Source organism: Urocitellus parryii, chromosome 4, assembly GCF_045843805.1.
Source record: "Urocitellus parryii isolate mUroPar1 chromosome 4, mUroPar1.hap1, whole genome shotgun sequence".
NCBI classification, from domain to species: Eukaryota; Metazoa; Chordata; class Mammalia; order Rodentia; family Sciuridae; genus Urocitellus; species Urocitellus parryii.
The window spans coordinates 136,275,262-136,291,274 of record NC_135534.1 but is presented as its reverse complement, the minus strand read 5'-3'; the positions used below and the strand labels follow the sequence as shown (position 1 = coordinate 136,291,274).

Here is a 16,013-nt window from a genome sequence, read left to right as displayed (position 1 = left end):
GTGAGCCCTTCTATTGCTGGAACCAGCTACATACTATTATAATAATTCATATTGGGAGACCCTGGGCAAGTAGCCAAATATTAAGCATGGTTTTTAAATTGCTGAATATTTGTAATTATCCATAAATAAGCAAGCTGGCATGCTGCTTGGGCTTTAGAAGTGTGACTAAATCGTCACATAATCCTGGAGCAAGCCCATGGGAAGAGTTGACCATGGTCAAGGCATCTAAGTGAGCTCTCTTTGCAGGGTCTGTGTGTTTTAAAAACTGAGGTTCTTCAAATCGCTATCCTTCAAACCCATATTATAACACCCAAATGGGTCCAAATAATAAAATCATATTATAATAATAAAACCATGTCCAAATAATAAATATGGAATTGAAGAACATTTACTATAATACCTGAGCCCGTTGACATTGATGTTAATTTTTAATTTTATGGTGGTTGATTCAATTGGCTCTATGGAAGAAATTGAACACTGCCAAATATGAATTCACTGTCTCATTCATTCAATCATTCAACAAATATGTATTTAGAACTTCCTGGATGCCAGGCTTCCCCTAAGACTCTAGATCCTGAGTTGATGTCTCAGGAAGGCATAGGGATGAATGTAGACCAACTGCAGGACAGAGAAGAGGTAGGTTCCTTACTGCTGTCCCCCACATCTTCCCATCCTACATCCAAGAAGCTGTGGTGTTCTGAAGAGCAAGACCATTTGTGAAGGAGTCAGGGTGGAAACGGAGTTTGGCAGGGTTTCATGAAGTCGCTGGGAATATAACTTGTAAGATTGACACTCTTGTGATCTCTTGAGATACCAGGTTCCACCAGATCAGAGTGCCATGCTCCATTACATTGGTCTGTAGGTGTGTTGTCACCGGATGCACAGTACACACTCTCAAGCACTCTCCTTCACCTGCAGAATAAGGTTCTAAGTCTAACTTGAAAACAACTGATACTTTTTTGCCCCACCTCTAAGGATTTCTCCTTTTTTCCCCCTTGGTCCCATAGGAAGCACCAGATTTCAGGTTTTAAAAATTACAATTAGCAGAGATAGCTTGAGAGTCCATAATTCAACATGCATTTGTAAAAGTATATTTAAACTAGGGCACTGCTTAAATAATAAATATTAGGGCAAATCACTTGAAAGTGGTCCAAAGGCTTAAGGGCAGCCTGGCATCCAGAAGTTCTAAATACATATTTGTTAATGATGAATGAATGGGTGAGTAGATTCATATTTGCAATATCCCAATACCCATCTACAGATAAAAATAGTCAAATGTCAGAAATTATGTATAGTTCAATCTGATATTACAATGACTGTCAATTTCTGCTTGCAACAGGGAGGTTAGTGCTATATTTATGTACAAATTTGGCAGCCTTGCATCTTAAAGGTGAATGGTTTTGGATTTCCATGTATTAGATTATTTGATGAGTGATCACTAGAACCTGGTTGGTTATTCTGGGTAACACAGATTGGCTGCTTTTCCAAGGAAGGACCATATGTGAAATCTGATTCAGAGAAGATGTAAACCCTGAACATACTCAGAATAAAAACTCTAGAAGGCTGGGAGAAGACCTCTAGGTTCATTCTACTGTTAGTGTTGTATTTTTATTTGCACCTGATCATAATTGTTTGTAGCTAATTGTAATGCTTTGTAACTGATTAGATTTTTCTACTTCCTCTAAGAACAAATGTCCATAGTCTGTCCTTCTGTGGGTATTGCCCATTCTTTCCTTACAGAGCCCAAAGTAGACAGAAGTCACGAACCCTCAGGAATGCATGTAAAGGAGCAAAGAAGTGTGCTTGATTTACTGCTTCATTGAGGCCATCATTATGATGTCTTTGCAAAAATTCAGACCTTAATTAACACAAGCACGTGATTTTGATAATACTTCCAAATCACTTTAAAAGACTGAACTTATATAAAGCAAGTCCGTCATTAAGCATGCGTTTATTCCTATGGGATCTCTGTACCCTCCAGGTCTAAGAGATTCCACAGATACCAAAAAAGCCCTTGGGAAAGTGAAGCACATTTTGAATTGTAGTTGTTCACATGGTCTGTGGTTTTGCAATGACATCCCAAATAGTAGTTGCTGTTCATTCAAATATATAAACTATTGCAAAATGATTCCCTGCAAGGAAAACTTTTCAAAGACAAGGATATAGATATTGCACTTTTCATTAAATCCAGTCTTATACTTCTGGTCCCTTAGGAACAAAAGCACTCGGTCGTTTCTTTTTTTAATAAAATGTTCTACATTATATTAGCTTCATGGCTGATTTTGTATATTTTCTCTCTTTCCGTTGCCCCTCTAACTGGTCAGACAAACATGGTCGAGAGCACGTCTTGCATCAGGGTGAGTGTCGAGAGAGCTGTCCAGCTGGCCACTACTCTGCCAAGGGGCACGTCTGCCTGCCCTGCCCAGACAACTGTGAGCTTTGCCACAACCCACGTGTCTGCACAAGATGCATGAGCGGCTACTTCCTAGTGCCCACCAACCACTCCTGCCAGAAGCTGGAGTGTGGACAAGGTGAGGTTATTCTGGCTCCCCGGCCCAGCACCAGGAGATGGGAGGACAGTCTGTACCCCTGTATGTCCTGGAGACTTAAATTACCACCTAATAGTAAAATCAGCACTTAGGACGACTGAATGCTTCCATATATCCAGTGGGGACAATGGTAGCTGCCCCTCTCTCTTCCCCCACATGTCTTCATCCTGGGTTTTCCCGGACTCAATCCAAGCACAGAGAAACACAGCCAGTCACATAGAAGTCATTGGGTATTTGCAGAAGGGATACATTAGAGAAAAAAAATTAGATTAGAATTCAAAAGTCTTGGTCAACAGTTTTCTTCTTCCCAATTACCAAGTATGAAACCCTGGTCAAAACAAATCCAATTTGTTATGCTATGGTGCCTCTGTGAAGGGGACAGCAAAGCACCTGCTTAGAAAGGCTGTGAGAAGCCAGTAAGGATCAGCCTCCCTGATCTGAAACCACTTGAAGATATTAAAACGGACTGTGAATCATATCTGTTATTGTTTATTGCCCAATTTGTTATCTCATATGAGAAGAAGGAAATTAGAAAACAGCACTTATAGGTTTGGCTCTTTTCTAGGTAAGAATGTCACAGACTATTGCTCCGTCTCTGTGTAAGAATTATGCCTGGCCTGGTGCTGAAACAAGCACCAAGATGTTTTTAGAATAATTAAGATAGGAATTTCTATTTCTGCTTAATGTTAATGAAGGTAGTAAAAGATTTTAAAAGATTTTTTTTTAATATGTAGGGCAGGACAGATAAAAAGAAAGACAGAGCCTGTTGATTTACACACCCAATTCCATTTCCCCAGAAGCAGTGCTGATTTCTTTCATAAAGAAAGAAAGAACACCAGCTTCACTTCAAAACCAGTCCCAGGCATGTGGCCCTACTTTGTTGTATTTGTACCAGTCAAGCTGATTCAACCTATTGAAGTATTAGAAGAAGATAAAAAAGTGTGTGGCACATATATTGTCAAGGATGGCTTTGGATTTTATAACTGCTCTATGATTTACATAAGCTACATGCCACCATATTTTCATAGCAATCGGTGTGTCTCCATTCAGTGGAAATGAGTTGTATTTTCACTCCTCTTGCGGTGCAGGTGAAGTTCAAGACTCAGACTATGAAGAATGCTTGCCATGTGAGGAAGGATGTCTGGGATGCAGCTTGGGTATGTCACCTTCCTTTGTTATTTAAAGAGTTTAAATAGCTTTGTCATTTTCAACACACCCATATTCTGTTCCAGCTTCAGAAAGAACTCTTCATTGTTGTCATTCTTGGTGTGCCCAGCCACATCCACTGAGGAGGTTTTCTTCAATACCCACAGGGTCACGTGGGGCAATGTTTTTGAGATAATAGATAGGCCTCTGGTCTTGATGAAAATCAAGTTTAAGAAAGGACAGTGGTATCACCCTATGACCCAACTATACCACTCCTCAGTGTTCATCTTGAGGAATTAAAGTCATCATACTGTAGCCAATTATGCATGCCTATGTTTATAGTAGCACAATTCACAATAGCCAAGTTATTGAACCCACCTACATGTCCATCCGTGGATGAATGGATAAAGAAAATATGCTATATGTTCACAAAGGAGTTTTATTCAGCCATAAAGAAAAATGAAATTATGTCATTTTGAAGGAAAATGGATTGAACTAGAGATTATTATGTCAAGTGAAACAAGCCTCAGAAGGGCCTACATGGTCTTTCATATGCAGAAGCTAGAGAGGAAAAAGGAAAATACAAGTGTGGAGGCTGGGGCCTAATAAAAATCAAAGGGATGGGGCTGGGATTAGAGTTCAGTTGGTAGAGTGCTTACCTCTCATGAACAAGGCCCTGGGTTCAATCCCCAGCACCACAAAAAAAAAAAAAAAAAAAAAAAAAAAAATCAAAGGGAGATCAGTAAAAGAAAACAACTGGGAGGGAAGGGGAGAGAATGGTAGGAAGTAATACTGGCCAAATTCTATTGTTATATTGTGGCATGAATATGTGACCAAATAAAACCCATCATTATCTACAACTATAACACACCAATAAAATATGTGGAAAGAAAAGAAAGAACAGTGGCACCTTTCTCTCTGATCGTTAGCTAGTTGGCAGGCTCTCTCTCAGCAACCACATTGCAAGATGACGGAGACTCTCCCCTTCTCAAGGCGACAGATTTGAAAGACAATGAAAAACTCAAGCAAAAAGATACCAACTTACTCTCACTCATCCAGTGTGTGTAACTCAAACTTGTGGGAAGAAAAAATTGGGAGGTTTTCCTTTATAGAATGACTCTATTGCTTGGGTGCAGGACAATCCTTAGAGACGGTGGAGTTGAAATCCCTGACATGTTACAGAAACCGAATGTGATTCTACCACTCATATCAGTGGTGTCTCCTTCCTCTTTCCCTCATGCTCCTGGTAGAGGAGTGAGGCGGACAGTTTGTAGCACACAGCACCATTGGACTGCATGCAAAATGTCAAAGAGGGATATACCACCAAATTCCAAGATCATATCTTAATGTAAGTTCAGACAAGATATAGAAACCAACTAAAGATCACTAGAGAGAGTGACAAGTGTATTCTAAATGCTGATAATTGTCATACCTTCAATTCAAAACTTTTTCTTGATTCATATTCTCTATGTATTAGGACTTACATATTCTCAGATTGACTTAGTTGAACTCAATTATGACCATATTTCTGAACCCTCTGTTGATCTCTCCAATAGAGAGATCTTTTCCAAGTTCCCTTTATTTATAAATTGGTGGTAATGCTTTTTCAGCTGACTGGTGTGATATCTGGTATGTATGCCTCTTTCTGCCTAGACATTAAATGACTTGAGAATAAGCTCTGTGACTTATAAGCTCAGCTCCCATAAGATTTAACAGCATGCCCAAGATACAATAAATGCACAATTATTGTTCAAATGTCCCTGACTTATGATGGTTTAATCTATAAAGTTTCAACATTAGTTTGGTGTGAAGGTGGTACCTATTCAGTAGAAACTGAACTTAGGATTTTGAATTTTGCTCTTTTCCTGGGCTAGCAATATGTGGTACAAAACTCTCTCATGATGCTCAGCAGTAGCAGCAAACCGAAGGCCCAATCAGTCATGTGATCACAAGGTAAACAGCAAACACAGTATAGCTTACTATGTTGCCAGTGTTTTCAGACACAGGTATTTAATAAATTACATACAACATTCAACAGTTTATTATGAAATAGCCCTTGTGCTAGATGATTTTGCCCAACTATAAGCTAATGTATGTTTTCGGTTTAAGGTAGGGCTTAGCGAAGCTAGGTAAGTTTAGGTTGGGAACTTTAAATGCATTAATAACTTAACATTTTTAGTTTAGAAGTTTATCAGGAGGTAACTTCATTGTAACTAAAGGAACGTCTGGATGAATGTTTTGTGGATTGAATTTGAGAGTTGTCCAAATTCAAAACAGAGATAAATGGCTGAGGAGACCCAGGGATTTAGATTTTATGTTTTCTGTAATCAAAATTTGTGTATGGTCCAAGGAGAAGAGAAAAAAATACAGAAAAATAGGTGATTATATTTTTGGTGGAATACTAGGAAGATTTAAAGAAAACATGTATTTCATAATATTAATAAGAAAGTATGTGAACTTAAAAGGCACAAACAATTTACTGTTGATTTTATTGTGATTCTTCTTGTGAAACAAAACATCATCCTTTGGAGAGAACTTAGCTTTATTCCATTTTAATAATGTAGATTATTCTACGGACCAAGTCTAGACCATCTCTAGAGGAATTAGAGAAGTAAAATCAGCCACTTTGAGACATTTTATCTCCGCTATGTAATAAATAGTTATTGGGAACCTTGAGATATTTCCTGGGTTTTTTATTCCTTTCCAGATATTTCATGCACTGTAGATTAATATTTGTCTTTTACGACTAATAATGAAAAACTAAAATTCCAGATTGATGGGCATTTTATCTTATTCCAGGGTGGAGTTAGGTATTTGTCAATCCAAAAAAAGAGAACGCTAAATCCACAACCAAAAAGTATTGTTTTGTCTGGAAGAAAATATTGAATTTGATATTCTAGGATGGAACAAGGGCGTTTTTATTATTACAGGGTTAGATTTCTTTATCAAGCTGTAAACAAACAGGATTTTTTATAATACTCTTATGTTTCAAGAGTATTTGATGTCAAATTCTTTGTCTTTTTCATCAGTGTCTTGAATGAAAATTTTAACAAAGATAAACTTAAGTATTCTAGACTGTATATTTTACTAATTGAGGGGGAAAGTAAATAGGGTAATTTTACCTAACTTTTTTACCTAATATGTTTTTATCTAATTTTGCCTAATGTTTTTTTAATTTGGAGAATGCAGTGATATTTATGACACTTAAGTTATAACCAAAGATTTGGGACCCATATCTATATCACCATTGACTTAATTATAAACTTTAATTCAAATTGCAATATGGCCTCTTTACTTCCTTACCTAGTCAGTAAAAATAAAGATTACCATGCCTTTATTTTGACTCAGAAAGGGGTAATAAAAAAAAAAATCCATTAAGCTAGGTGTGGTGGCACACACCTGTAATCCCAAGCTATTTAGGAAGCTGAGGCAGGAGGATGGATTAAAAATTCAAGGCCAGCCTGTGCAATTCAGTGAGATTCTGTCTCAAAAACAAAATTTTAAAAATGAGATGGTATGCAGTTGTAACTCAGTAGTTGATCCCTTGCCTAGCATTTGTGAGGCCCTGGGTTCTATTCTCAGCACTACAAAAAAAGAGAAAAGAAAAAAAAAAAGGAGTTGAAAACCCACTAATGTTTGTTCATTGAAATGAAATAGTATGGAAAAGCATACAGAATTTTAAAAATTTAAGTAATTGAAAAAAAAAAAAGTCATGTCAATTGAGTGACAAATAAAAGAACACACAGATACACCAAAAGAATTTAGAAAAAAAGGAACTCCTGAGCCCTGAGGTGGTTGAACACAGTTTCTTGAGATGAGCATTGGAGTTTTGAAAGGAATTTATAAAGATAAGAGGAAAGAGCTATCCTCTGGAGGGTCTTTCAACTTGGATAATGCAGGAAAAAAGGCTTGGAGGAAAGAATTTCTGCCATGGGTTTTAGGATGTTAAATGTACTAATTTTACAGAAGAAATAGGTAAATATTAGGGAATAGTCAAAGAGAAATTGGGAGATGTGGTTCAAAACCAAATTTTGAATTCCAGTCTAATGAGTTTAAAAGTATTCTGTGACTTAAAGGAATAATTGGAGGTTCTTCATAAAATAAGGGGGGGGGGTCTGTTGGGAGTATAGTGCTTGCCCAGCATGGGACTATGGTAGATACACCAGTGAGAAGCTTCCTTGAGAAAGTTGGGTAAGGGCTGGGCACAGTGGTGCAGCCTATAATCCCAGCGGTTTTGGAGGCTGAGGCAGGAGGATTGTGAGTTCAAAATCAGCCTCAGCAATTTAGTGAGGCGCTAAGCAAATCAGTGAGACCCTGTCTCTAAATAAAATACCAAATTAGGCTGGGGATGTGGCTCAGTGACCCTGAGTTCAATCTCCAGTTCTTCCCCACCCCATCAAAAAAAAAAAAAAAAAAAAAAAAAAAACTAACAGAGAAAGTCAGGTAAGAAGTACCTACAGCCTGATCTCAGGTGGTACCAGGAAGCTGTTGCCAAAAGCTCAGTCCTTGTCCCTAAACCAAAGGAAAAAGTCTGATTGCTTGGCTAGCAAAGGAGAAACACAGGGGACTCCTGTCCCAAAGGCTGTGAATCTGCCCATCAGCAGGAACAGGGGGCTGTTAAAGAGGGGATTCAAAGGCTACCTTCCATGAGTTCTCTGTTGGAGTTGTAATTCACTTGTTAATTTGGGAGATAGTCATTTCTGAGATCTTCTGATACCATACCCAAAAGTCTAGATTAATTAGTTCCTCAAGGACAGATAACTTTGACTAAAATGGGATGAAAGGTAATCTTGTTTCCCCTGAGATTAGGGAGGGGGAGAGATTAAGGAGGAGCAGGGAGAAAGGAAGAGAAAGAAACGTCCATTTTAAAAATAAACTGCAGTGGCAAAGCAGCAAGGGTTATATTCAATGCATAAAATGGACCAAGTTACAGAGCTATGAAGAAAGAGGTGCTTTTTTTTAAAAAAAAAAAATCCCATTAAACAAACAGCTCCAAGCATAAGATTTTTTTATTATAATATGAGAATGCAAATTAAAACTACCATGAGATTCCATTTCTCACCTATCAGATTGGAAAAAATTCATGTTTGCTAGCTCTACAGGGAAGGCTTCAGAAAAGCAAGTACTCTTATTTCTTGCTTGTAGGAATACAGATAAACCACTGTGAAAGGACACTAGCAGTGTATATATATATATCTGCACAAAAGCTTTGACCTCACAATGCCTAGTCTAGGATTTACCTGAGTACTCATCTTCACAAATTTAAAACAGCATTCAGCACTCCCTTATCCACAGATCCCCAGTGGATGCCAGACACCACGAGGAGTACGGAACCCTTTAATTCTACGCCTTTTTCATCTTATTAAGCACTTATCCTGCACAGTGGCTGTCACTTTTAGAGTTTGAGGTACAACAGCCAAACTACCACAAATCTCATTTTCCTTCTTCACAATTTCACAGATAGGAGGTTTCTTCTTACTTTAGATCTTAGCAACTTCACCATATGATTTTCTTTTTCTTCTGTTAAGTTTGCCTTTTCACTTAAAGGAAACACTTTACAGCAAACTGCCAGCATCACTACTCTTGAACCTTTGGAGTGATTATTAAATAAAATAAGGGTTATTTGAACGCAAGCATTGCAATACTGCAACAGTTGATCTAACATACAAAATGACCAGTAAGTGACATACAGGCTTGAAGCATACACAGCATGGTATGCTAGACAGAGGCAAGATTCACGTTCCGGGACCAAGCAGGTTGGCACTGACTGTGAATCACTGAGACTACCAGAAGCAAAGGTTTGTGAAAGGGGTGAGTAGAAAATTCACAGTGGTATTACTTGTGCTAGTGAATTATTGGGAGCAGCCTAAATATCTGTTCGAAGAAGACTGGTTGAATCAAGCAAGGCGCATGTACCCAATGGAGTTCTCAACCGGGATTTAAAGAACAAAGGAGATCCACGTGAACTGAAGTAATTTCACACCATACACTGTTAAGTAGAAGGCAAGGTGCAAAAAGTATACAAAATAATTTTCTAAAAAGTATGTGTAACTACTTTTAAAATTTATTTTTTGTAAAAAAGAAAGGATAAATGAGAAATTGATGAAAATGGTGACCAATAAATAAGGAGTGAAGAAGATGGGAGATTTCTCTGATTATATCTCTCTTTATGTTGCTGAAAGCTCAGTCCTTTTTTTTTCATTCCATTCAAGAGAATTAAATCATTTGATTACACATGATGGGGCTGTGGATGTGGCTCAAGCGGTAGCGCGCTCGCCTGGCATGCGCGAGGCCCGGGTTCGATCCTCAGCAGCACCACATACCAACAAAGATGTGTCCGCCGAGAACTAAGAAAAAATGAATAAATGTTAAAATTCTCTCTCTCTCTCTCTCTCTCTCTCTCTCTCTCTCTGTCCCTCTCACTCTCTCTTTAAAAAAAAAAAAAAAAAAAAAAAAAAAAAAAAAAAGATTACACATGATAATGGATGATACACAAGCTTCATTCCCATCTATTATTTATCTGGTACCATTATTCAATTTAGATATTGCATAGGATATGCCAACCATCATTTTTATAACCAAATAATTCCATGATTGTTTGGGTGACCTTTTCAATGGTGAACTTCAGAAGGTCACAACTACACCAAGGTTTCTGAACCTGGCATCATCCTGAATGAATTCCAACTTCACGCTGTTGAGGAAGTTTTACCAAGATGGCTTCAGAATAGACTAACTTTACACAGAACATTTTTAAAAAGACACATTTATTCAGCGTCATGATTAGCAATCAACATCATGGGTGCAAAAAAAAAAAAAAAAAAGTCTACATTAAAACCCTTTGTTGGAATGCTTTACACTTTCCACAGAAAAAGAAACTAAAATAACCTGTTATACAATTAGTCACAAATACAGTCCTTTTTTTGCCCATACACATGAGTATTGTCTAAACCATGTCTTCTTTGTAGCAGCGAGGCCCTGCCACCACTGTGCTTGGCTGAGTTCACAAATCTGTTGTAACCTGTAGCTTCCCTGTCACTTCCTGGCTCTCCTCTCCTGCTAAGCTTGGTTTCCTGGCAGGATTAAAACCTTCTGCCACTGCCATAGCTACTGCTGCTGCTGGAACCGCCATAGCCACCTTGGTTTCGTGATTTGGCAAAATATTGGCCTCCACTACCGTAAGGTCCAGAGCTTCTGCCTCCAAAGTTTCCACCCTTCATGGGTCCAAAATTTGATGACTGATTGTTGTAACTGCCAAAATCACTGTAGCTTCCACCACCTCCAGATTTGCTTCCATCATTACCAAATCCATTGTAGCCATCCCCGCTGCCACCATATCCACCACCCCCACGACTGCCACCAAAGCCACCACGACCACGGAAGTTCCCTCCACGATCGAAATTGTCGTTTCCACCAAAAACACCTCCACGGCCGCCACCAAAGTTTCCAGAACTACTTCGACCTCTTTGGCTAGATGAGGCACTAGCCATCTCTTGCTTTGACAGGGCTTTCTTCACTTCACAGTTGTGGCCATTCACAGTATGGTATTTCTGAATGACAGTCTTATCCACAGAGTCATGGTCATCAAAAGTTACAAAAGCAAAGCCCCTTTTCTTTCCACTGCCTCGGTCAGCCATGATTTCAATAACTTTAATTTTCCCGTACTGTTCAAAATAATCTCGTAGGTGATGTTCTTCAGTGTCTTCTTTAATGCCACTAACAAAGATCTTTTTCACAGTTAAGTGGGCCCCTGGTCTTTGAGAATCTTCTCGTGAGACAGCTCTCTTTGGTTCCACAACTCTTCCATCCACTTTGTGTGGTCTTGCATTCATGGCTGCATCCACTTCCTCCACAGTGGCGTAAGTGACAAACCCAAAGCCTCTGGAGCGCTTGGTGTTTGGATCTCTCATTACCACACAATCCGTGAGTGTTCCCCATGGCTCAAAATGGCTTCTCAGACTCTCATCGGTTGTTTCAAAGCTCAGCCTTCCGATGAATAGCTTCCGCAGCTGTTCCGGCTCTTTAGGGGACTCTGATTTAGACATGACGGTAGCAGGAAGACAGCCTTTAACGATGCTTTCTCGGCGGCATCCACGGGCAGAAAAGCAAGCTCAGTTCTTTTCCCAGTGCCAATCCAATTACAAGGACACACGGGACTTCTGTCACAAGGGCTGTGATTCTATGCATCTGCAGGAACAGGAGGGCTTTTATAGGGGTGATTCAGAGAAAATGAGATTAGGGAGGAGAGACCAAGAAGGAGAAGATCAGGGAAAAGAAGATCAGGGAAAAGAAGTTTCAAAGCCATAAGGGATATAGTCAAAGCATCAAGTGAACCCCTGTTACATTTATACAATCTTCATTTAAACCATGTGTTTAACATATTCATAACAAACGGCACAGTAATTTGTGTGAATGGTCTTCCCTTGGCCAAATTTGGGACAACTTGAGCACTGAGATGCTTTTTATGCAGAAATACAATACAATTAATTTTAAAAACCTATGCATCAATAGTGGTGTTTAAAGAAGGAAAAGGAGGAGGGAGGGGAATAGAATAAAAAGGAAAGTTTTTTTTTTTTCAGAAAAGTTGGCAAAGGAAAAAAATTAGGAAATCATCATTTTGCATCCCTCAGTGTATTGACTCAAGGGAGCAACATTAAATTCCCAACATGTGCTAAAATCACTGGGTGGAAAATCTTTGGGCAACAGGATAATCACACAGAATTAAAGTACCACCAGAATTAATAGTTAATTACAATGGAGAGATTTGCTGATTACCAACTTCCACAAGTTATTATACTTAGCACCACTGTTATTAGCTCCATGCAACTTGACGCCGTATCTCCTGATATGATACATTAACAAGCAGATATATCATCAGGTATTCTTGACTAAAGCATCCAGACCAGTAATTTTCAACTGGGGACAATTATGATACCAAGGGACACTTATCAGTGTTTGGGGATTATTTTTATTGTTATGAAGGAGAAGTTGTTACTAACATCTAATGGTAGAATGAAATGCAGCTGCAGCATGCACAGGAAAATATCCACAAGAATCACCTGGCCCAAACCATCAAGAAGGCTGAGACTGAGAAAACCTTATTTTGCTTGAGGATAATCACAAGATAAATCCGGAGTTTGAGATATCTGTACAACTGGCCTGTAGTCGGAAAGAAAAATCAATATTATGTGGAAAACAATATTATGGGAAATTAAGTAATCTGACACACAGACAAATTTCAAATAACGCATTTAGGTACTCCTCTTTTAGGGAAGTCTGAGCCTTACTCCCTACTTCTTAAGTGTGGGCTACACATGGTGACTTAGAGATTGCAATGGTGAACTCTACTAACACTGACTTAATAGAGCTGATCAAGGTCAACATCAACTAGTGGTAAATCTTACTGATGGTATGCAGCCTCCATGCATGTGCTAAGAATAGTGCTTTTTACCTCTGTGGTCTTCCATAGAAGATGTGGCCCATCATTCCAGTCCCATCATGAGAAAAATGTGTGTCATGTGCCATTTAGGCAAATCTCAACAAAGAGGTATTTTACAGAATGTTCCTCAAAACTAAGCTCATGACATGAGTGAGAAACTGTCACATCCAGGAGGAGCTTAAGAAGACTTGAGGACTAAACAGAATGTGTTATCTCAGACGGGGTTCTGATACAGAAAAAAGGCGCTAGGTAACCTCTAAAGAAGTCTGAACAAATGACTGTAGTTTATACAAATCATCGTTAAAATTAGTTGAGGGGACTATTTAGGGCAGTTGAAAATGTCCTTTATCTTGATTATTGGGGTAACGACATGACTGTGTCCAGACAGGGCGAATGTTACACTATGAAAATAATATATCAATAAATCTGACTTTAAAAGAAAAGGACTTCAATGTTAGAATGCACTCCATTAATGCCCCTTTCTTCCATCTTTGGATAGTATAACTAAAACAGTAACTTAATTGCTAGCATTTATTGAACAGTTACCAACATTCCACGTGCTATGCTATGTTCTTTAAGTATATTACCTCCCTTAACTCTAAGAAGTAGTTATAATTATTGTTCTCACTTTGCAGATGAAGAAATCAAGCTCAGAACACTTAAGCACCGTGTGTAAATTTATTAGACTAGTAACTATAAGAACCAGGATTTGACCCAGGATAGCCCAAGACTAACATTCATGAGTTTGATGACTTCTCTATCTATGCCACTTAATGTTTTTCCCTTCTGACTCCAGAGCAGAGAATTTTGCTTTTTGGAATAATAAAAAGGTAAAATTAGTCTTATTTCTGCCTTTCCTTAGCCATACACAGTACAGTCATTGTACTCTTTGGCTACAGCTTTGTGCTCAATGACATAATTGAATTTACCAATCAGACTGAAAATGTTCAGAGTGCTCATGCAAATTAATTTGGTGTCAGTGGTCACCCTATGAGCCTTTAGAGCCTACATCTGGAAGGTTCTTAGATGGAACAGAGCAGATAGGGAGATCTGCTCAGCAGCAAAACTGAGAAAGTAGACAAGCATGTTTTCAATCAGCTCTGGCTTGTCCCCACCACTTTACTTCTCTCCAGTTCCATTCACCTCCATGAGGGACTCTTTTGCAGTCTAGGAAAGGAATTTCTATCATAGGGTCTGATTTTGACTGGCCAGAGACACTCCTCTGCCCTCCACCATAATCCATGTGAAATCCAAGCTTCAGATCCTGGGTTGAGAGAACCAACCTCATTTACTTGCTACTGTCTCATTCTCCTATCAATAAAGACTGACACCCTAGTTCATGGGAGAAAAAGTATCGGAGACTTTTGAGACATGAACTTCTCCCTTTAGTTTTCTATTGAAGCAGATATGCAGAGTTTTTGAATCACATGTTGTAATCCTAGATCATCATTTATTTTACTTTGTCCTCATCTCCCGCAGACCCTTCCCACAAACTTTCAGAGAAACAAGAACAACATCAAACAGTTTGGGCGCCTTCCAAACCAAAGGTATTGCAGAATAAAATCTGTTCAAGCACAGTATCTCCTTTAAATTGGAAGAAAGTTGCTGATTCTAAAATTGGAACTCAGCAATATAGAGCCTTCTTTCCAGGGACCTGGGTGTCATGTACCATTTAGCCAGCTTATAGTGCATGACCCCAGTGGCTACACACCATCATCTCCAAGGATTCATGGGGAAGAGACATTCAAAATGCCTTTTTTTCTGTGAAAGACCAAATATAGTCAGTTGCAGATGAATGTCTAGAATATAGATGCACTGTCAAAAGTTTGCTGAAGAGCCAGGTGCGATGGCACACACCTATAATCCCAGCGGCTCTGGAGGCTGAGGCAGGAAGATCCCAAGTTCAAAGCCAGCCTCAGCAACTTAGTGAGGTCCTAAATAACGTGGTGAGAAGCTGTTTCAAAATAAAATATAAAAAGGGCTGGGGATGTGGCTCAGTGGTTAAGCACCCTTAGGTTCAATCTCCTGTACAAAAACAAAACAAAACAAAACAAAACAAAGCAGTTTGCTGAAGAAAAGAGAGGCAAGCTCCACTTTAAAAAACATAAACTGATCATTTAAATTTTTTTTTTCACTAGCACCTTCCTCTCTCCCCATTCTCTACAGGATACCTCATTTTCCAGGTGGGGTTTAAGAAGTTATAGAACCTTTTACAAAGAGAGTTCAAAGTTGAAAGAATTTGCAGCTGACATTTCTCAGTTTCTTTGTCTCTCATTCATTTTGCACTTTTTCTTTAATTCATTTAGCAAATATTTATGGCATACTTTTATGATTTCTGCTTTCCCATCATTTGTTCAATTTGTTCCACAAATAATAGGTCTGTTTAACCTAATATTTATCGAGCACCATCATTTACCCGGCATTTTGCCAACTCTTCCTGGAACTGATGTGTTTTCTTATCCACCATCCACCATTTTACAGATGGGGATACAGAGGATTAGAGAAGTAGCTGAAAATTGTCTAATTTTATGCATATGGAAAGTGATGAAGTAGTTTGAAAACAGTCAATTGTGAACAATCTTGTATAACTTTGTTCCACATTCTGTCTTCACACAGGAAATAGTTGGCTTAGGAACTCTTTATTATAAATACCTATGCATAAGGATGGACAGGGTTGTGCTGTGGTGCTGTGGTAATAGACAATCCCCAAATCCCAATGATTTGCAATAAAGTTTCATTGATCTCAAGCAACAGAAGTTTATTTCTCTCATGTTACACCTTCATCATGGATCAACTGAGAACTCCACTCTGCCTAGTCCTGAATTCAGGAAATGAGGGATCAGCCACTGCCTTGTCACAGCAGAGGCAAAGCACAGACAGCT

General features: G+C 38.7%; 1 protein-coding gene and 1 pseudogene across 3 annotated transcripts in view; one reads left to right on the top strand and one right to left on the bottom strand.

Annotated features, from left to right (window-relative positions):
* Window positions 1-16,013, top strand: part of Pcsk5 (proprotein convertase subtilisin/kexin type 5) — a 427,339-nt gene that overhangs the window by 333,368 nt on the left and 77,958 nt on the right. For 2 of the 3 annotated variants that reach the window (XM_077797817.1, XM_026394020.2), the window contains exons 23-24: window positions 2,325-2,531; window positions 3,638-3,706. In XM_077797817.1, the coding sequence (XP_077653943.1) occupies window positions 2,325-2,531; window positions 3,638-3,706 (276 nt within the window). The remainder of the gene's footprint in view (window positions 1-2,324; window positions 2,532-3,637; window positions 3,707-16,013) is intronic. The other variant, XM_077797818.1, reaches the window with a different exon arrangement.
* On the bottom strand, window positions 10,775-11,737 carry LOC144254527 (heterogeneous nuclear ribonucleoprotein A1 pseudogene; annotated as a pseudogene).